Source organism: Phaseolus vulgaris, chromosome 7 (genome assembly GCF_000499845.2).
Source record: "Phaseolus vulgaris cultivar G19833 chromosome 7, P. vulgaris v2.0, whole genome shotgun sequence".
Lineage (NCBI taxonomy): Eukaryota > Viridiplantae > Streptophyta > Magnoliopsida > Fabales > Fabaceae > Phaseolus > Phaseolus vulgaris.
Window position 1 is genome coordinate 10,646,650 of NC_023753.2, and position 18,504 is coordinate 10,665,153.

The 18,504-nt window shown below is 29.1% G+C and overlaps 1 protein-coding gene across 15 annotated transcripts; it reads right to left on the reverse strand.

The window, feature by feature from the left end:
• Positions 1–12,976: 12,976 nt before the first annotated feature.
• On the reverse strand, positions 12,977–18,187 carry LOC137829820 (putative transcription factor bHLH086). Of its 15 annotated transcripts, none has more exons than XM_068636768.1 (9): positions 18,014–18,187; positions 17,747–17,856; positions 16,776–16,850; positions 15,231–15,346; positions 15,085–15,130; positions 14,011–14,232; positions 13,815–13,880; positions 13,442–13,515; positions 12,977–13,195 (listed from the first exon to the last, which is right to left on the reverse strand). In XM_068636768.1, the coding sequence occupies exons 6-9, from the start codon at positions 14,107–14,109 to the stop codon at positions 13,162–13,164; spliced, it is 273 nt and encodes a 90-aa protein (XP_068492869.1). In that variant the 5' UTR covers positions 14,110–14,232; positions 15,085–15,130; positions 15,231–15,346; positions 16,776–16,850; positions 17,747–17,856; positions 18,014–18,187; the 3' UTR covers positions 12,977–13,161. The 15 variants fall into 15 exon arrangements, 11 of the variants coding, with proteins under 11 accessions (XP_068492869.1, XP_068492867.1, XP_068492865.1 ...); XM_068636766.1 differs by having other exon boundaries at positions 15,085–15,134; XM_068636764.1 differs by having other exon boundaries at positions 15,085–15,144.
• Positions 18,188–18,504: the final 317 nt, after the last annotated feature.

An 18,504-nucleotide genomic window follows, 5' to 3' on the forward strand; every position in this document is an offset into this window, starting at 1 on the left:
ATCTTCATCATCAACTCGATGAGCAATCATCGGATGTTCAAGCTCAGCTTCCCAAGAATACCATTTTTCCACCTCGGGAGAACTATAATCTTTTTCGGTAAGAAAGTTTGGCACCCATCGCAGAGCCTAAGTATTATTCCCATACTACAAGTTTTATGGTACTTACTAAAAGCAAAATTTTCGCATCATCTTAATCAAACCTTGAGATGGACCTATCAATCATCGGAGAGCTAAAAGCACAACTGGAGTGTCTTCTTTAAAAGATTGAGGAGAATCTCCAAAACACAATAGTTGACATACAAGTCAAATTTAATAAGGATTTATGCTCATGTGAAACCAACATCAAGTTGATCCAACATTGGATCAAGTTGAGCCAACATTGGATCAAGTTGAGCCAACATTGGATCAAGTTGAGCCAACATTGGATCAAGTTGAGCCAACATTGGATCAAGTTGAGCCAACATTGGATCAAGTTGAGCCAACATTGGATCAAGTTGAGCCAACATTGGATCAAGTTGAGCCAACATTGGATCAAGTTGAGCCAACATTGGATCAAGTTGAGCCAACATTGGATCGAGTTGCAAGCTCTCAATGAGCGACTTGTAATCCTCAACCATAACTAAACATTTCATTCCCAACAAAATCTACCGAGCAGGTAATTGAGTCTCCTTTAATCTTTAGCAGAAAAACTACCTATGAGGATGGAGGACAATTAATGCATGATGCCCAGACTCAGATAGCAGTAGCAGAGATGCAAACATAGCGACTTTAGAATTACAATCAATACTCAGTTGCAAACCAAACTAATAACGTACACCAACCTTTAAATATAGCTCAAGGGTCCTCCTCACAAAAGGAATCGTTGGCATGTGATCAATAACAACCTTTTAAGGTTGTTCCATTTCCCCATTAAATGAGGCGATGAAAGAAAACCTCATTAATTTCCACCCTTTCATTCCATAAGTAATGAAGGTCTGACTTCCTGAAAAGTGAAAGTGGCCTTCCATTGAAAAGTATGATTATTGAATCCAGAGGCACACATCAAGGCGTACCTGAACCAAAGGAATATCTTCTATAAGAATCTAGGAGTACATTGCAAGCTTTTTCCAACCACTTTCAAGGGATTAACCCAATAATGGTATTATTCTTTGCCAAGAAATTAGGTAGATTCATTCTAAATCTTTTGTGCAAGGTTCTCAACTCGATTTTTTTGACTACAACCCATGGTCGCAACCTCGTTAGCTATGCTCACGGTCTTAATAGGACTTTGTCTAGGAAAATTCCTCCACACGCTATATGTTGACACCCTTGTCAACATGGACAAGTTTTGCACTCGAGTAGCACGATACATAAGTATAGAGGATGTTGAACCAAGTGGTGTTCAAGCTTTGAAGAATCCAAACCCTTTGAAGGATGTTGAAGCCTTAGTTGTGCTTGTTGTTGCTGTGCTGTTTTAGTTAGGATCTGGGGTAGATTGTGTATGTAATCCACCTCTTGATTGAATCCAAAGCATAGGCATTCTCAATCTTTTTGAAAGAAAAATGTTTTTCAAACTAAGTTAAAAACAACCGATTGTTTTGTCGAAACAACTGATTGTTTATACTTAGATGTTTTTAGAAAAGATTGAAAACTGTTTTTCAAATGGTTGAGCTGTTAAAACGGAAACAACCGATTGATTCGAGGAAACAACCGATTGTTTGTTTTGGTACCATAACAGAAAAAATGTTTTATCTTTGACTGAGCTTTAAATGTTTTAATTGCTTACGCTCCAGTCTTTAAATGCTTTGACCAATCTTTAAATGCAATTTAAGAGTTTGTTAAGATTTGATAACAAACAACATCTTTGAATAAATTCAGAAAAACAGATTTGAGTAACAAGTTTTTGAATACAGATTTTGAGTTTTTCAAAGAGCTGAGATTGCTTAGAGTTTGTGATTGATCAAAGTGTGTGGAATAGGATTATGCTTGTATTGATTTCAGATTATCTTCTGTAACAAGTGTAATCCTTGTACTTTGTTGAACAAGTTTTGTTTGTGTGTTTGTTGAGATTTGTTGTGTGTTCTTGAGGGGATCAAGATCAGAAATCTTAGTGTTGGTGTGTTGGCCAAGAGAAGTGTGTGTCTTGAGGGGATCAAGGTCACTTTCTTGGTTGTGGTGTAAGTGATCAAGGAGTGATTGCTTAGTGGATTTCCTCAGAGGTTTCTGAGAAGACTGGATGTAGCTCTGGGTTTGGAGTGAACCAGTATAAACATTTGTGTACATTTTCTCTATCCCTAACTCTTTAATTTCAGTTTTGTTATTTGTTTACTGGTATAAACAACCGATTGTTTTGCTGGTGCAGTGCTTTAAGCTTTGTGTTTTGAAAAACTGATTTCTAAATCAAGGTATTCTCGAAGTAATTTCATTCCAGGCTTAAAAGATTGCGAAAAATCTCTTTAAACAATTCACCCCCCCTCTAGTTTAAAGCCATTCTAACAGAGGAAACCTCTAAAGTGAGAAAAAGGGGTGATGAAAGCTCCTACTTCTGCTCAACCTTAGTTTACTTTCACTCTGAATACCACACGAGTCTTTAAAAGCATGTGTGTAAGCAAGAACAAAAATTACACCCATCTGAATTATTTGAGATAGTATCATTCATGAAGTGTTTACTCTTGAACTAGTACGAGTCTAACCACCTACACCAACCCCCGCCCACATTTATTGATTCAACCAAGAGGTGTAGTTATCACCAAAACCAAGGTCACACTATAAAAGAATTCCACAAAGTACATGACTTGATAGAAGAATTCGTCTGGTCAAACTTGTTAGAACGTTTTGTGCAAAATGACCTAGCTGAAGGGGTTGATGGGGAGGTTGAGATGGAGGATTTTGTGGTGGATTCCAAGGTTGAGGAATAGAAAATGACCAGGAGAATTTGCGGGCACCGCAAACTGAGTAGAAGTAGAGAGAGAAACCTCAATAGAATACCAATGATGTTAGAGGGATGATCAATACATTGTCAAAGAATTTGTTGTTGAAGGCAATTCGAGTTCAACAAGAAAAAGTTATCTTCGAAGCATAAACTAGATAAATATGCTAATACCTCGTTCTCTTCTGGAAATTTCCAAGCTTCAATTGTAATAAATTCAGTCATGTTGTCACAACATACATTAAAGGAGGAGATAAACTCCTCAATATATTCTTTTGAGATATTCTAGGAGGAGATACATTGCAATAGATCAAATATTGGAGGGAATTCATCCTTCCTCTTTCTCTTGGCTAAGCTCAACTTTGTTGTTTTCTACACCTCCTAAAAAAGCCTTATGTTTCCCTTTGACCACAATAGTCGCAACGTTAACAGGAGAAGAATAAAACTCCTCTACCAAATCCCTATCATAAAAAACGAGTTAGTACAACTTGAAGGTGGTTCTTTTCTAATGATAATAACCTGAATGAGAGAGTTATTCTCATTGGAGAAATCTAAAAGAGAAAAGGAAACTATAAATCAAAGTAAATATATTTTTAAAACCGTATATTATGAAATAAAAATATTGATTTTAAGAGCTATTTTCAACGAGAACGTTCTTGGCAGTTTTTCTTCAATAAAACATTTTTTAAACATCTTATCCTTTTCAATTTATCATTTTCCTTTTATTTTAAAATTATATTTTAATAGTTTTAAAATATATTAAACATAGTTAAAAACAACATTATATAAAACATAAATTGTTTATCATAAATTAAAATAAAAGCATGCAGTTATTTGGGTTGACAGCCGAAAGATAGACTTCTAGGTAAGTTTGGAAGTGACATTATTTCTTCGAAATTGAAATTTTCAAAAAAGGAAAAAAGAGATATTCACTATAAATGACCTTACCATAAGATAAATATTTCAATTATTTAAGATTCATTTTTATGGTATATATGGTGTTTAGTATTTCTTTGATGACCGTAAAATTTTATACTCTGTTGCTCGTATTGTCGAAAATGGTAGCATTACTAAAATTGTATGTCAAAAGAAAACCTTGTTTTTCGTTCATTTTCAAATGGGTTAAGCCAGAAAAATTAAAAAAACAATTTATTGATTCAGAGATTCTTCCACAAGAATATAAGCATAGCCAAAATGGTATGATTGATGTGATCGAACTTGTAAAAAGCACATTGCAACAGAAAAATATGTTACAGGTATCTACGGAAATTGACACAGCACAATGAGATGTGGTTCACTTATGGATGACCTGTTTGTATCAGGCGTGGATTTGCAAAGAAGGAAAGATACTAATGGAAAAAGAGAAAAGAAAATAATGAAAACATAAAAAATAATGTAATTTTAAAAAAACAAATCTTTATCTTTATAAGAATTTTGGAGAGAAAGTTAACTTATATTATTTTGTTATAAGAATTAATAAATTATATACTGATTATATATAAATTATATTTTAATATATACATAACATTTATAATTTTTTATTAATTATTAATTTTTATATTATAATAAAATAAATTATAAATAAAAGATTAATTTTAATTAATTATTAATATGTATTTTTATTAGTATTTAATAATAATTTTTAAATTTAAATTTATTTTAGTTCTAATCTATTTTCTAAATTCTTTTATGTTAATTTATTTTATATTTTTTAAAATTTATTATATTTATTAAATTTATAAACTTATATTTTATACATTTAAAAAAAATAAAACAATCTTTCCCATTCATCCCATCACTTACAAATTTTAATAATTTTTTATACAAATTCACTCTAACATACAATTATCCAAACAACTCCACTTTTCTTTCAAATTCACTCTCAACTTTTCACACTTTCATACTCCAATTCAAATACCATTAGTCGTTGTTTAGAGAAAGGGAGTGGAAAAGGTAAGAAAAAAAAAGTGAAAAATGATATTGTTTAAGTTGAGGGAAGAAAAAAAAATGTGAACAAAAACTTGTAATAGACTTGATTAATGTAATAAAATAAATTTAATTTTATATTAATATATTTAAAGAATAATTTAAAAAGTATAAATTTAATAAATAATTGAATATAATTTTTTTTGAAAATTATTATAAAAATTTAATAAATAAAATAATATTTTTTAAAAAAAGTATATTAAAATAAATCATCAAAAGTTAATTATTTTTATTTCATTTATTTAACATAAAACATATATTATTAAAATATTTATTTTATTTTATTATATTAGAATTTTAATTATTAAATATATTTTAATTATTTCTTATTTTAAAATAAAAAAACATTTTGTTCCATTTTGATTTAACTGTAATTGATTAACTTTATCTGCTTTATAAAAACGTAAACTTTCTGCTCATTTGAAGATGAAAAATCTGATAAAAAAATTGTCAAATTTATCTGTAATTTCAAATCCCGTTTTTCAAATTTTACTCGTCCTGGAAACAAACACATGGTTAGTCATTTATGCTTTTCTATTCTAAGAAAAATAATATTTTAACACTCTTAAAAATACTACACCCATCTATACCCACTATAATAATATAATAATTTATATTAAAATTTTAAACTAAAAAATAAAATAAATATAATTAAATTATTATTATTTTGAATTATCAAGTGACTTTAAGGTCTTTTCACTTAACTTTTCATGCTTTTCTTCTTATTTCATATTTACCATTCATTCCAACTTTACAGCAAGTACGTTCCATCTGTACTTTTTCAGTTTGAAAATAAACATGGTCTTGTTTTACACATAGATGAAAAAAAAGGACAATGTTATGGAACTAATATTATAACCAATAACAATAATACATGTACCGTTTATTGTTTATTATTAATTTTATTAAATATAAATAAAATATAATTAATTAGTATGGCATTGAAGGGTTAAAATAATAATGCATATTTTTAATTATTATGAAATCAAAATACTAATATGTAATTATTCAGTTATTAATTTGATTATTTCAACCGAAAATACTGCAGAAGACAATGCAAACATGTTGCCTTTACAAAATATATTGGAAATATATAATAAGAAGAAAGAAGAAAGCAAAGTGCTGATCAAAAAAAAAAAAAGAAGAAAGCAAAGTGAAAAAGTTTAACCTGCCAATAATTGTAGCTAAAGATCTATAAAGAAAGTGATTTCAATTATAGCTACTGAAATAATGTCGTGTGTCAATTCAAGCAAACAGGGTAAGATTCATATAACTGTGCAAGATATTTCACAAAAATCAACACTTGTAAAGTGTTAGTAGTTTCCTGCTATGTGATATTTAGTTCTACTATATATATAAATGCTGAATTGTATAAGACTGCATAGAAACCTTCACATCATTCACCTTGGAAAAACTCCATCTCTATAGTCTCTCACAGCTTCTTGTTCAATCCCCTTTCACAAATCATTTATCAGCCATATACATACACAAATATATATATGTAACTATTTTATATATTAGTCTTTTACGTAGCAGTTACTAGTGGCTATAACTGAACTAGTAGCAGAAGGTAGATGAAGCAGAGAAGCAGCAGCAAGAACATCATCAGAAGCTAGGAAGAGTGATGAAGCAGGAAGAGAAGAACAGCTTCAGCAAAACCAAAAACATTTGCTTACCCTTCAAATCCTTCGGAAGAAGATGCACTAGGCTGGCCAGAGAGCATAGAGCCAGGTTCTACATCCTTAGACGCTGTGTCACAATGCTTATTTGCTGGCAAGATTGCGAATGAACGTTTATGTATATATACTTCATTTAATACCTACAAAATTCATATATATAATTCTTGACCTCACTAATTTAATAATAAAAATATATATTAAAGGGTATGTTTGTAATTAAATGTTGTAAAAAATTATTAAAATAATAATAATAAGAGTCATAAGGCGTAGAATTTTTTTTTCAAATTATCATGATCTATATATAGTGATTTTTTTTACCATCATGGGATTTTTTTTTTTCACTTTTTATTGTGAGACTGCTATTAAAAAGAATATATATTTGGACAAGTCATGCTAATTTGACATGATTTTGACTACATCAACCTGAATTCATGTCAAGTTGACACAATTTCTGTCACGTCAACTTAATGTCGTGGAAATTATTTTGACGACTTTAGATTGACGTGATAGAAATCGTGTGAAGTTGGCATGACTTTGTCCATGTCATAAATTTTTTCATTTTATATTTAAAATTTTCTTATTTTTAAATAAATGTATATTATTAATTATTTAAATAAAATTAAAATCGAGTAATAATTTATGTAATATTTAAAATTAATTTGATAAATAATTTTTTAAGGGTGTTAGTTTTTAAATAAATTTGATAAGTTGATCATCCTTAAAAAATTATTTATCAAATTAATTTTAAATATTACATAACTTACTATTTAATTATAATTAATTTCAACCGTAATTAAATAATTATTAATATATGTATCTATTTAAAAACAACTTTTAAAATAAATAAATTATGACGTATACAAAGTCGTGTCAACTTAGTATGATTTCAAGTTGACGTGACAAAAATCGTACCAATTTAACATGAGTTTATGTTGATGTGGTCAAAAATGTGTCAAGTCTGTAAATTTTTTAAAAGCAGTTCAACTTTTGGTAAAAAAAAAGGTTCCATGTTGGTAAAAAAACCATATATAGTTATCTAGTTTTGTGTGAAATATGATCTATGTATATACCCATTCAATATTTACACGCTAACCACGTAGTCCCTTCCTAATATAGTGAGATCAATGTAAATATTTAGTCCCTTGCTAATATTTGTGAGAGGATGATATGTCACTTGATTAACGCAGTTATGTGACATATTATATTGTTATGTGTATGTGTTAAGTTAACTGTCATGAATTCGTAAATATATGATTTATATATATCATATAGAACTTTAATTGATTTTTAACAAATGTGTTCTTAGTTTTTAGTAACGCGACTATTTAAGTGTTTATAAAGTGTGAAGTTGTTACCATGCACTTTAGAAATAAGATAATGATTATTTCCCATTTCATCAATGACATCTGTAAAGTGAATGAAAAGTGTGGAAGGGTTACGTGGAATGAAAGTTGACCGAAAGGGAAAGCCAGTCAAAGTTAATTTGTTCATTGAAGTCCTGATGTACAAACATAGCCAACAAAAAGTGCAAGCAGGAGTGAAGAATGAAGGAAAAGTGGAATACACACAAATCCAGAACATTGCCAATCAAAAACAGCTAGTGGATAAAGTAAAAAGAACACAGAAAAAACATTGCTAATAAAAGACAGCTACTGGTAAAAAAAAATAAAAATTGTTAATAAACAGCTTGCTATTTTATCAATCAATTTTACTTTTTTACATCCATTAAAAATTAAATTAAATTACACTATATAAATGGAATAATTTTTTTTTATAAACTAATTTTATAAAAATAAAATAAATTTAAATTTAATTCTTAATATATTATTAAAGTTTATTTTAATAAAAAAAATTGTTAAACATACCGTATTAACCGTTATTGAATTATTGTTGAAATATTTATAAATATTTAGTCTTATACATAAAATATTTATATCTGAACGAAACGAGTAACGTGTATTGAAAATATTGGAATAAGGTTAAATTATGAGATTATTTACAAGTTATTTTTATAAAAATACTTTAATTAGCGTATTCGGTGTTGGGAAAATTAAATATTAATTTAAAGAAACAGTTTTTTTTAGAATGTCCTTTCTTTTCTTTTGGTAGATGATACAGAGATTAATCTTTCGAGATGTCAAAATAACCTCTAACCAATGTTTCGTTTTTATGTACATGAATCTTTACAAAGAAACCAATACATGTCAGATATTTAAGAGACCTAACTCCTTTGACTTCACACATATATTAGTGAAAAAGCAAAGTATAATTTATAGTTTATATTCTTTTTAATTTAAATTAGGTTCAAAATTGTAGAAAATTTAAATTGATAAACAACTGTTTTAAATATTAATAAGAAATAAAACGAGTTTAAAACTAAGTTATTTAATGATAACTTCATCTTATTTTTTTATATAAAATTTTTTTATGTTAGGCATCATTATGCTACTTGACATCTCAATTATGTTGAGACCTCAAATAACAACAATCATTTGTCATCACATGAAAAAAATATTATTAAAAACAAAACAAAAAAACAAAAATATGGGAAGACTATACCAAAACTCATATATTAACAAAAACGATACATAGGTAGACTATACCTATTAATAAAGAATTCTAGTAACAGACTAGATGAAAGCCTATTATATCAATGAAAGGATTTTCTATGAATAAATCCTAAATTAGCCAACTTATCAACATACGCATTCCCTTCACGAAATATATGAATAACCCCTAAACTTGATTTTTTCACAGTAATTAAGATAAGTATTTCATCGATTACGAAGCATCCAATGAACATTTATCTTAGCAGTAAATACAGCACAAAGCAAGGCAGAGTCACATTCCAGCCAGACATTAGTAAGACCGAACTTTTGAGCTTCCTCCAAAACATATATAACTCCATAAAATTCAGCAACCAAAATAGTTTGAACAATAACTTCATCTTATTAATTATAAAAAAAATTAAATAATCTTTTGATTACATGATCAATTAAAGAGCTTTTATAAATTCACTGAATTGTTAATTAGTTATTTGCAGTTTATAATAAAATTCTTAAATATATTTTATTCAATCGCAGTTTATAATTCTGCAAATTTTTGTTTCAATCGCTAATAACAACTTTTGAAAAAATATATAAAGAATTTAACCTTACATTTAATGAGTATAAAGTTTGATGAGATATGTTTCATAAAACAGCAAATGCAAGAAAAGTGTAGTACGATTGTAACACTCATGCCACAAAATCAGAAATTAAAATGGAGCAAAAATATCTGATAAGAAGATAATGATGAATACTTTAAGTTGACAAAACACGTGCATTTCATTTATGTTTATTTTATTCTTATGATGATTTGCTAAGCAACAAGATGTTTCTGTTGCTTAAATATGATTGATAAAACCATACAACCTTGCTAGATCCGAATTTCAAGCACACTGTCTCCCAAGAGGCTTGTCACTAAACACAGGTAAATAAATATTTGCTTTTTATTTCATTTTAAAAAGTTTAAAATTATTTAGAAGTCTCTTGGTATTTATAAAGGAATTTTTCTTGCTTTAATTGTCTGACTTGTTTGGAAATCATTGTTATGTTTGATTGGTGTTGGCGTTGGTAGATCATCTTGATCCTTTTTCACACTTTCAGCATTTCAAACTTGTTAATATACCTGTTTATGTTAATGTTGTTTGGGGAAGTATCTGGATTGCAATTGTTGGTGAGATTTGGAGACATAAGAATAAACATTTTTTTTTAATGGTGGAGTGATTGATCTTCCAAAAAATTTTTCTTTCGTTCAATTAAAGGTATGCTTTTGGGTTACTCTTTAAATTTGTCTTTGCATATATATTTTTTTATTCTGATTGGTGTCTTGTTCTTCTAGTTTGTATGTATTTGATCAAGAAACTTTGAAACTTTAGGTCTTTTGTTTTTAGAAGGTTGAGATGACATGTTAAGTTGTTTATGAAGTGTCTTTAGGTTTATTTTTTAGTTGTTCAAGTAAGATATTTGTAATAAACTTTTGGAAGAGGATGTTATAAGTTTATGTTCAATTTTGTAAGGATTAATTAGATCACTCCTGAAATGGTTTTTATTTATTTATTTTTCTTGTTGATAAGAAAAAAATATTATTATTATCCTTTTCTTCTCACGATTATACAAAGAGAGTTGTATTTTTATTTTACTTATTTTATTTTATAATTATAATTTTATTGATAAGGAGAGATAATTAAATTGAATGTGATTTTTCAATGAGAAATGATAAGAATAGCTTTTACATACACGTGACTAGGAAATGAATAATATATTATTTCGACAATTACTTATACGTTTTATGTTTTAGGAAAACAAATTAAATAAGTGAATAGATATATTATTTTATTTTTTTTACAAAATGATGTCATAAGGTGTATTAGCTCTTTTATGTTCTTTTTCTTTATTTTTTATGTAATTATTTATTTGAATTTCTTTTAATAGTATTAAATGAAATGTTATCCTATAATGATCCAACTTTATTTTTGTAAAATGTCTAAGTTGCTAAAGTATATTCAATTTATCATATATTAGTAGAAATACAGTGTTTCCACGCTTGTATATCCACATTTTTTATTTTTATTATTATTGTGTGTATATTTATATTTATTTAAATTAAATATAGATTTATGTATATTTGTATGTATGAGAGATACAGATAGAGCATGAAAGTCATGTTATTGGGTAAGAGATTTGAAGAAGAAGAGAGATAAAGTGAGAAAGAACAAAAAAGAGAAAAAATGGTGATAAAATCTCAAAAATTCAAATTAAAAAATAGAGATATATTTCAAAAATTAAATTAAAAAAAAAAATTGTTTTACATTCAAAAGTGTTTCTGATAACTATTTTAATATGTTTTAGAAAAAAATAGGATATAGGAAATGACGCAATGTGTATAATACAATAATAAAGTTAAATATTAATATAAAGATAAAATAGAAAAAAAATATTGGAATTCCTTTTATATGTAGATATAGTAATTATAGTGTGTAACACGTTTATGAATATTTAAAGTTATAGAAAGTTGATATCTCTATTATGTATATTATGTATGTTTGTAATATCTTTATTTATGAAAATGACTCTCTCACTTTATATGAAATAATATAATATTGTGTATTTTGTGTTGTGCAATATTGATTTACTTCTCTCATCAAAGTATTAAAAGCCTTGTGTATATCAATTTTATAAGTCATATTCCCCCTCTAGACTTTTTATATAACAAATTTATAGCTTCAAAAGCAATACTAATGCAATCACGAATTTGTTTGTCTGCACAAACCCACACTGGTTTGGAGAAATGGTTTTAGAAGAAACCCTAGATAGCCTAGATAATTTTGAATTTGAAATTAGCAACAACTATAGGTCTAAAGTCTTTGATAACATCAACTCTCTGTACTTTTGGAATAAGAGAAACCACTCATACCATGAAGAATCCAATTATGCATAAAGAATTCTTGAACAACTTTGCAAACATCCTTACCAATTATGTCCCAACACGAGTGGTACAAAACACCACCAAAGCCATCAAAACCAGAAGCATTGTTTGAATTCAATTAAAAACCGCAAACCTAATCTCATCTTCATCTGGAAATTTGATAAGCATAATGTTCTCCTCCATAGAGACCATATAAGGGATGTATTTGCCAATAAAATTCTCCATATTATTCGTAGGACCAAAAAAAGAATTAGAGTTTGAATAAAGAGATTTGTAAAAAATATGAATGTGATTCCCTATAATCTTAGGGTCTTCAAAAAAGGAGTTACCACTCTAAGTCTATTAATATGATGACTCTTTTTTATGGCAAGTGTACCGAGTCAAAAATAATAATTTATCCTTAAGGACAGATATCGAACCCACAAGGAACGATTATTTAAAATCCTCACTACAAAAAAACGTGTATAATGCGGCGGTTATTTTCGTAAAAACTGGCGTTTTTAACCGCCGCATTATACGTCTGTGGCGGTACCGCATACCGCCAGAATTCTTGCTGCCACAAAGTTTAATGTGGCGGTCAATTAAGAACCGTTGTAGCAGACGCCATATTATGCATTGTATAAAGTGGCGGTTTTAAGCGTGTAATTGACGTCAGTTATAAATGTCGTAATTTTAAAACTGGGTACACCAATTCTAACGTAAATAGTGGCAGTTTTAACCGCCACTTAATACGATATAATATGAATTTAATTTAAATTTTAATATTTATAATAATTAATTTAATTTCGTTTTATAATTTGATTTCATAATATTATTTAATTTTATATTATAATTAAATTTCAGTACGCAATTAAATTTCATAATATAATTAAATTATAAGATAAATTAATTTTATAATAAAATTACACCTCATAATATAATTAAAATTGATAAATATAATAATAAGAAATGATTTTATTCATTCATTAAGATAACAAAGTTTATAATGTCAAACTAATCCAAAAAACAATTAAATTAAATTGTCAAAATGTAAATTTTATTTGAATATATTACAACTAATGTCATAGTCCTAATTCTAATTTGTCTTGTTGCCTCCACTTGATCCAATAATATTCTGGTTCAGTGATGAAGTACGACTTCCATCATCCGGTGCCTGAAATTAATTAAAATATGTTTAGAGTTAATTTTCAAATTTTAAAAAATAAATGAATTATTTTAGAAAAGAGAGAAAGAAAAAATAACATGTGACAAATTAATTATTTAAAATAGGAGGAAAGTGAAGCTTGCAACAAAGAAAGTTGTAGATCGAATAACTACATAGCAAATGAAATCAGTGTTATATATTAATATATCTAATTCAGGTAACAGGTAAGGGTCTAGACATGTATGCATACTCAACCTTTGTCGTTTCAATTTCAAATTAGGTAAGCTCCCATTGTATTCCTCGTTTTCAAAGGCCAGTGGACCTGCAAACTAATTTGTTATAAGGAATAAATTGAAACAAATAAAAAAAAATTTAAAGGATAAATTAGTCACTTTAAAAAATAATCTTTCAAAAATACTTTAAAATATAGCAAAGAATTGGAATTAAAATTAAAAATAAATATTAATTATTGTTAGTATTATAATAGTAATAGAGAAATTTTATGTTCATTAACTGTCATTCATCATAACAATAATAATCCATCAATGGAATTAAATCATAATCCTAGATATTGTTCCAAAGGAAATGCAAAAGAATGCAGCATTTCAAACTAGTTTGAAAAATCTACCTTGGAGCCGTTAGGGACCAGTTCTTGGAGTGTCTTAAGCCGCTCACTTATTCTCTCTCTTCTGTTCTGTGATACACTCGTACAAACATTCTATCAGCATTGAGCTTATATTTAAGTTTTCTTAATTTGCAATCAAAACATGGAACATATATGCGACATACATAATTTAACTTAGGTTTGAAGTAATTAAGCAAACCTTGGCAGCAACATTTTGAGGATCCTTGAGTGGGCTTGACTTTGGTTTTGTTGCTTTACTTGTAGTTATGCATGGCTTCTTGGCATTGGCAGCTTGCATGGTCTCTCCCTATAAACACCAAAATCATTCTTCCATTCTAATTAATTTAATGTACTTCTTATGGATGCTGCCACAAGAGCAATTCTTGTCCTTATTATGACTCCTAATTAATCCAAAGAAGTCCTGATTCACAAAATGATTCAGATTAGTGCATAAAATACAATAATCACCTTACACACTATATTGATAGCTTGTATTAAAAGAGTAGGGTAAGAATATTCCAAACAAGTGACATCCAACTTAAATAAATCAATAAATATTCAAATGTACATTATAATCCATAGAATCTGGAAGAAATGACAAACTACCATAAGCACTGTTACTCTGCTTCTTTTTCCAACTCATACGGTTACTCTGCATCATCATGATCTTGCAGTCATAAAGCACAACTTTACGAACTTAATGAAGCTTCGAAACCTAAATCATCTTTACCTTACAAGATTGTTTCATGCCACCACATGGTCAAACAAATCCCTAGTTAATTACAGTAGTAATAGTTATAAATGTCTCTAAGAGCTTATTTTTGTTTATTAAAGGGGATTGGTATCTTGCTTGATGGTCTCTATGGAACTGGAACAGGTTCCACTGTATCTGTGTAAGTTGCCCTTTAGGAATCACTAATACTAGTTGATCCCTGCATACGACCTTATATGATTATATCTTTCTATGATAGCTTGATGAGCTTTAATGGTTGGTTATTCTAGGGAAAATGTGGAACTCCTTGGTCTAACCCGTGTTGGAAGTCGCAGAGTTGTTCAAATCTCTGCTGGTTTTATGATATTTTTCTCAACTTTAGGTCAGTATTGATGTTTCAAACACAAGTTTTGACTATAATAATACTATAATAATCTTCAAACAGTGTTTTAATAATCAATTGCTGCAAGCATGTACTAGCAGATCAATTCAAATCAAAGCAATCATTAATCAAAATGGTGATCAGTGCAACAAATAGGTGAGGGGTTTGAAGGCATTTACTACTTCCAAATAGGTAGGAGCTAGTCTTTCTGTTCCTCTCCAGATGCTTCCTAATTGAAACTGCCTTCTTAATCAAATGGTACAGATCTGTACCATTTCTTCTTAATAAAAAGAAAAAAGTTTAAAAAACCTAAAGTATTTCTTACCAAGCCTTTCAGGATTTCCTTCAATCTGCATAAAAAGCTCTCGTGCAGCTTCAACTATGCCTGAATGCCCAAGGTGGGGGAATGATGAAGTCACATCATAATGAATGTAGTTGCAACTGCAAACAGAACATAAAATGTTGAAGTGAGGGACCAGAATATTGTATTGGACCATAGAAAGGATCTATACAGTTTGGCCCATATAAAACTATTACACATTGGAACTGAAACTATAAGGTATACAGAGAAGATTATTTATGCAAATAAATGTAACTCAATAGGGATGTCATTACTCATTAGCCTTTGTTTATAAACAGTTTATAATCAGACATCATAGCATAACATGTCAAAATTCATTTTCCAGGGTATGTATGTCACAACCTTCCAAGTCATTGAAAACCAATCCGACAACAATAACAGAGGATATGTAGTTGTCCTAAAATTTAGAAGTTCAAAATTGCATCTTAAAATTGTGAGGATTGTTTATTGCTTTGTGTATCGCTCTATCAATTTCAGAACACTGTACTGACTCAAAAAAAGTTATTCTGTAAACAAAACTTAGCTATTTTTTTGGTGCTTAAAATATTATAATCCTAGTAGTACCTTCATAAGCTTCCCACGTTGCTATATTCCCACAGAATATAACAAATCAGAATAGTCACTCAATCAGGAGAGCATAGTCACCATCACCAAAGCATCAAGAGGGACAAGTTATGGGCATCATAGTGAAAACTGAATTCTAAAAAGAGTTGTGAAAACTGAATTCTTAAAAATAATCTCAGCACATTAAAACAATGATTTTAAATTTTTGAGAAATGAGAATTAAATAGAAAACTAAAAAAATTAAAATATAAACACACTTTTATATAATCTTTTAGTCATGATTAAGGACTTAATAAAATCCCTTGACTTGACTTCTTTAAAAATTATTTTCTTAAGTTTTAAAAAAAAAATCATTTTTCAAGTGAAAAACTGAAGGATTTTCAAACATTTCAGTTTCAAGGGGAGAAACAATATTACTGATGTATGTTAATGATATTATAGTAATTGGGGATGCAAAAAGAAGCAATAAATCCTAAGTCAATGCCTTGCCACAAAAATTGAGATAAGGAAGACCTAAATATTTATTATTGACTTAAAGAAATATGGAAGATAACCTGCAAGCCAGTTAGTACTCCAATTGATCCAAACATAAAGTTGAGTTTAGTAAGCCAATTTATGCACCAACCAAAGGAGGCTTATTTACAAGCTACTCTTAAAGTTCATTGGAGCCTTTGGCCATTGGAGCTCAAACTGTCAAAGGTCTACAAATTGGGCACTATATTTGAGGGAGAACCCTTATTCTTTCTAATAAGATCCCATGTTTCCATCATATAATTAGATATTTTCAGTCAGTACAGTTTGCAAGGTTGTTTGAGGAAGCATACTCTAGGCAACCTATTGTCTTGTTTGGGGAAACTGGAAGTACAATCACAACCAGACAAAACACAGGCAGACTATAAATTATATGACCATAGAAACCACAGGAGGAGCTGACATTCATGTTACCTGCAACATCTCAACAAGAAGAATGATGCGCTCAGCGTGCTTGGGACACGTAAGGAAGCCTTGAATGCATAAAACCTATGTAAAGGACAAAGCAGCATATAAAAAACTAGAGTTAACAATGACAAACTACCATAAGTATAAGGAATAGGAATGCACTGCATTACCCTGTCAATATGACTAATCATGGTTCTAAATAATGTTTTTTTTATATAGGTATGTCTAAAGACAATGTTAAGTTTTCTATTTTTTATATAACAATAAAAAAGGACTTGTGTATGAGATAAATATCCATATTGGATTAAATAAGTGCAGTTTAGTGTGGGAATATTATATTAAACAACTTTGGCCTTTTACACAGATTTGAACTGTCAAAAAGACTCCATCGTTTATCATGCCAATATATATAATCAGAATTTCGTTTGTTTCAAGTTACAAATGTTGATGAAGTGGCATACATCAAACTCCTTTACTAAATTCTATTGCTGGCTTCTTCATTAATGATGATGCATGTTTCAAATCTTAGTTTGTACCAATATAAAGATAAATTAAAAAACGTTAATCATCTATTTATTCTTTCCATTATATATCAATTTACCAGTTATAAATTGTATATCCTTTTTATCTAAGTTAAAAAGTCATGTCTCTTCTCAATTCCTATAAGAACTATTATATTCTGAATTTCACATATACAATAAAGTCTCTAAAAACAATATCAAACTTAAACCCTAACTGAAAAGTTGCAGGAACAATTTAAAAAAGCTTTAACAAAATTAGAGATACCAGCAGATATTAGTCATGACGATTCTTTTATCCAATTCACACACTGTCGAAGGTGCATCATACAACACCAGTTACCAGCAAAGAATACAAGCACAAAATTATACCTTGGAATTTTAGGTTGCTCTGATTTTGCATTTGAAAGAGATATTGCATTTTCTTAGAACTCAAAATGAGTTTTAGAATTCTCTCACCTGCCTCTGTGATAACTTGCTTCAATTGCTCGAAAATCAGAACTCGAGTCAGGAAACTCTTTCTCCCCTACCGCCTCTGTGATAACTTGCTTCAATTGCTCTTTAGCTACCTAGTAAAAAGATGCGGATACACAAATAGAACGAAACATTCAAAACATCAAACAAAGCACGAAACATTCAAAAAAAAATCTACGAAGCAAGCACATCCAAAACATGAATGAAGTTGATGGTCGACATTGATAAGAGAACGTGCGAGCATTTAATTACCTTCAAATCGGTTCCGTGTAGAAAGCGCTAGGGTTCGTGTGGGGGCCGAGAGCGGTAGGGTTCGTGAGTAGGCAGAGAGCGCTAGAGTTCGTGAGGCAGAGAGAGGCGAGAGTGAAGAGTTAGGGTTCGTGAGGCAGAGAGAGACGAGAGTGAAGAGTTAGGGTTCGTGAGGCAGAGAGAGACAAGAGTGAAGAGTTAGGAGTTAGGTTCACTCTGGTTTCCTGAAATTCAAAAAAAAAATTATTTTCTTAAGTTTTCAAAAAAATATTATTTTCAATTGAAAAACTGAAGGATTTTTAAATAAAAAATGTGAATATAGGAATAAAGGAATAAAGCAATTTCAATTCTGAAGGAAAATTATGACAGTTAAAAATGACATAATTTGAAAGATAATTGTGGCGGTTAATGAAATGACGTATTATACTGAAATTTGTGGCGGTTATTAATAACCGCCATATTAAAACCGCCACTTTTTACACATTTTTTTGTAG

Coding starts and splice junctions, on each gene's coding strand:
- LOC137829820 (XM_068636770.1), bottom strand. CDS start 14,109: ATGCAAGCTGCCAATGCCAAGAAGCCATGCATAACTACAAGTAAAGCA. Junction 13,881..14,010: donor CTCAAAATGTTGCTGCCAAG/GTTTGCTTAATT, acceptor AGTGTATCACAG/AACAGAAGAGAGAGAATAAG. Junction 13,196..13,441: donor TTGAAATTGAAACGACAAAG/GTTGAGTATGCA, acceptor AATTAATTTCAG/GCACCGGATGATGGAAGTCG.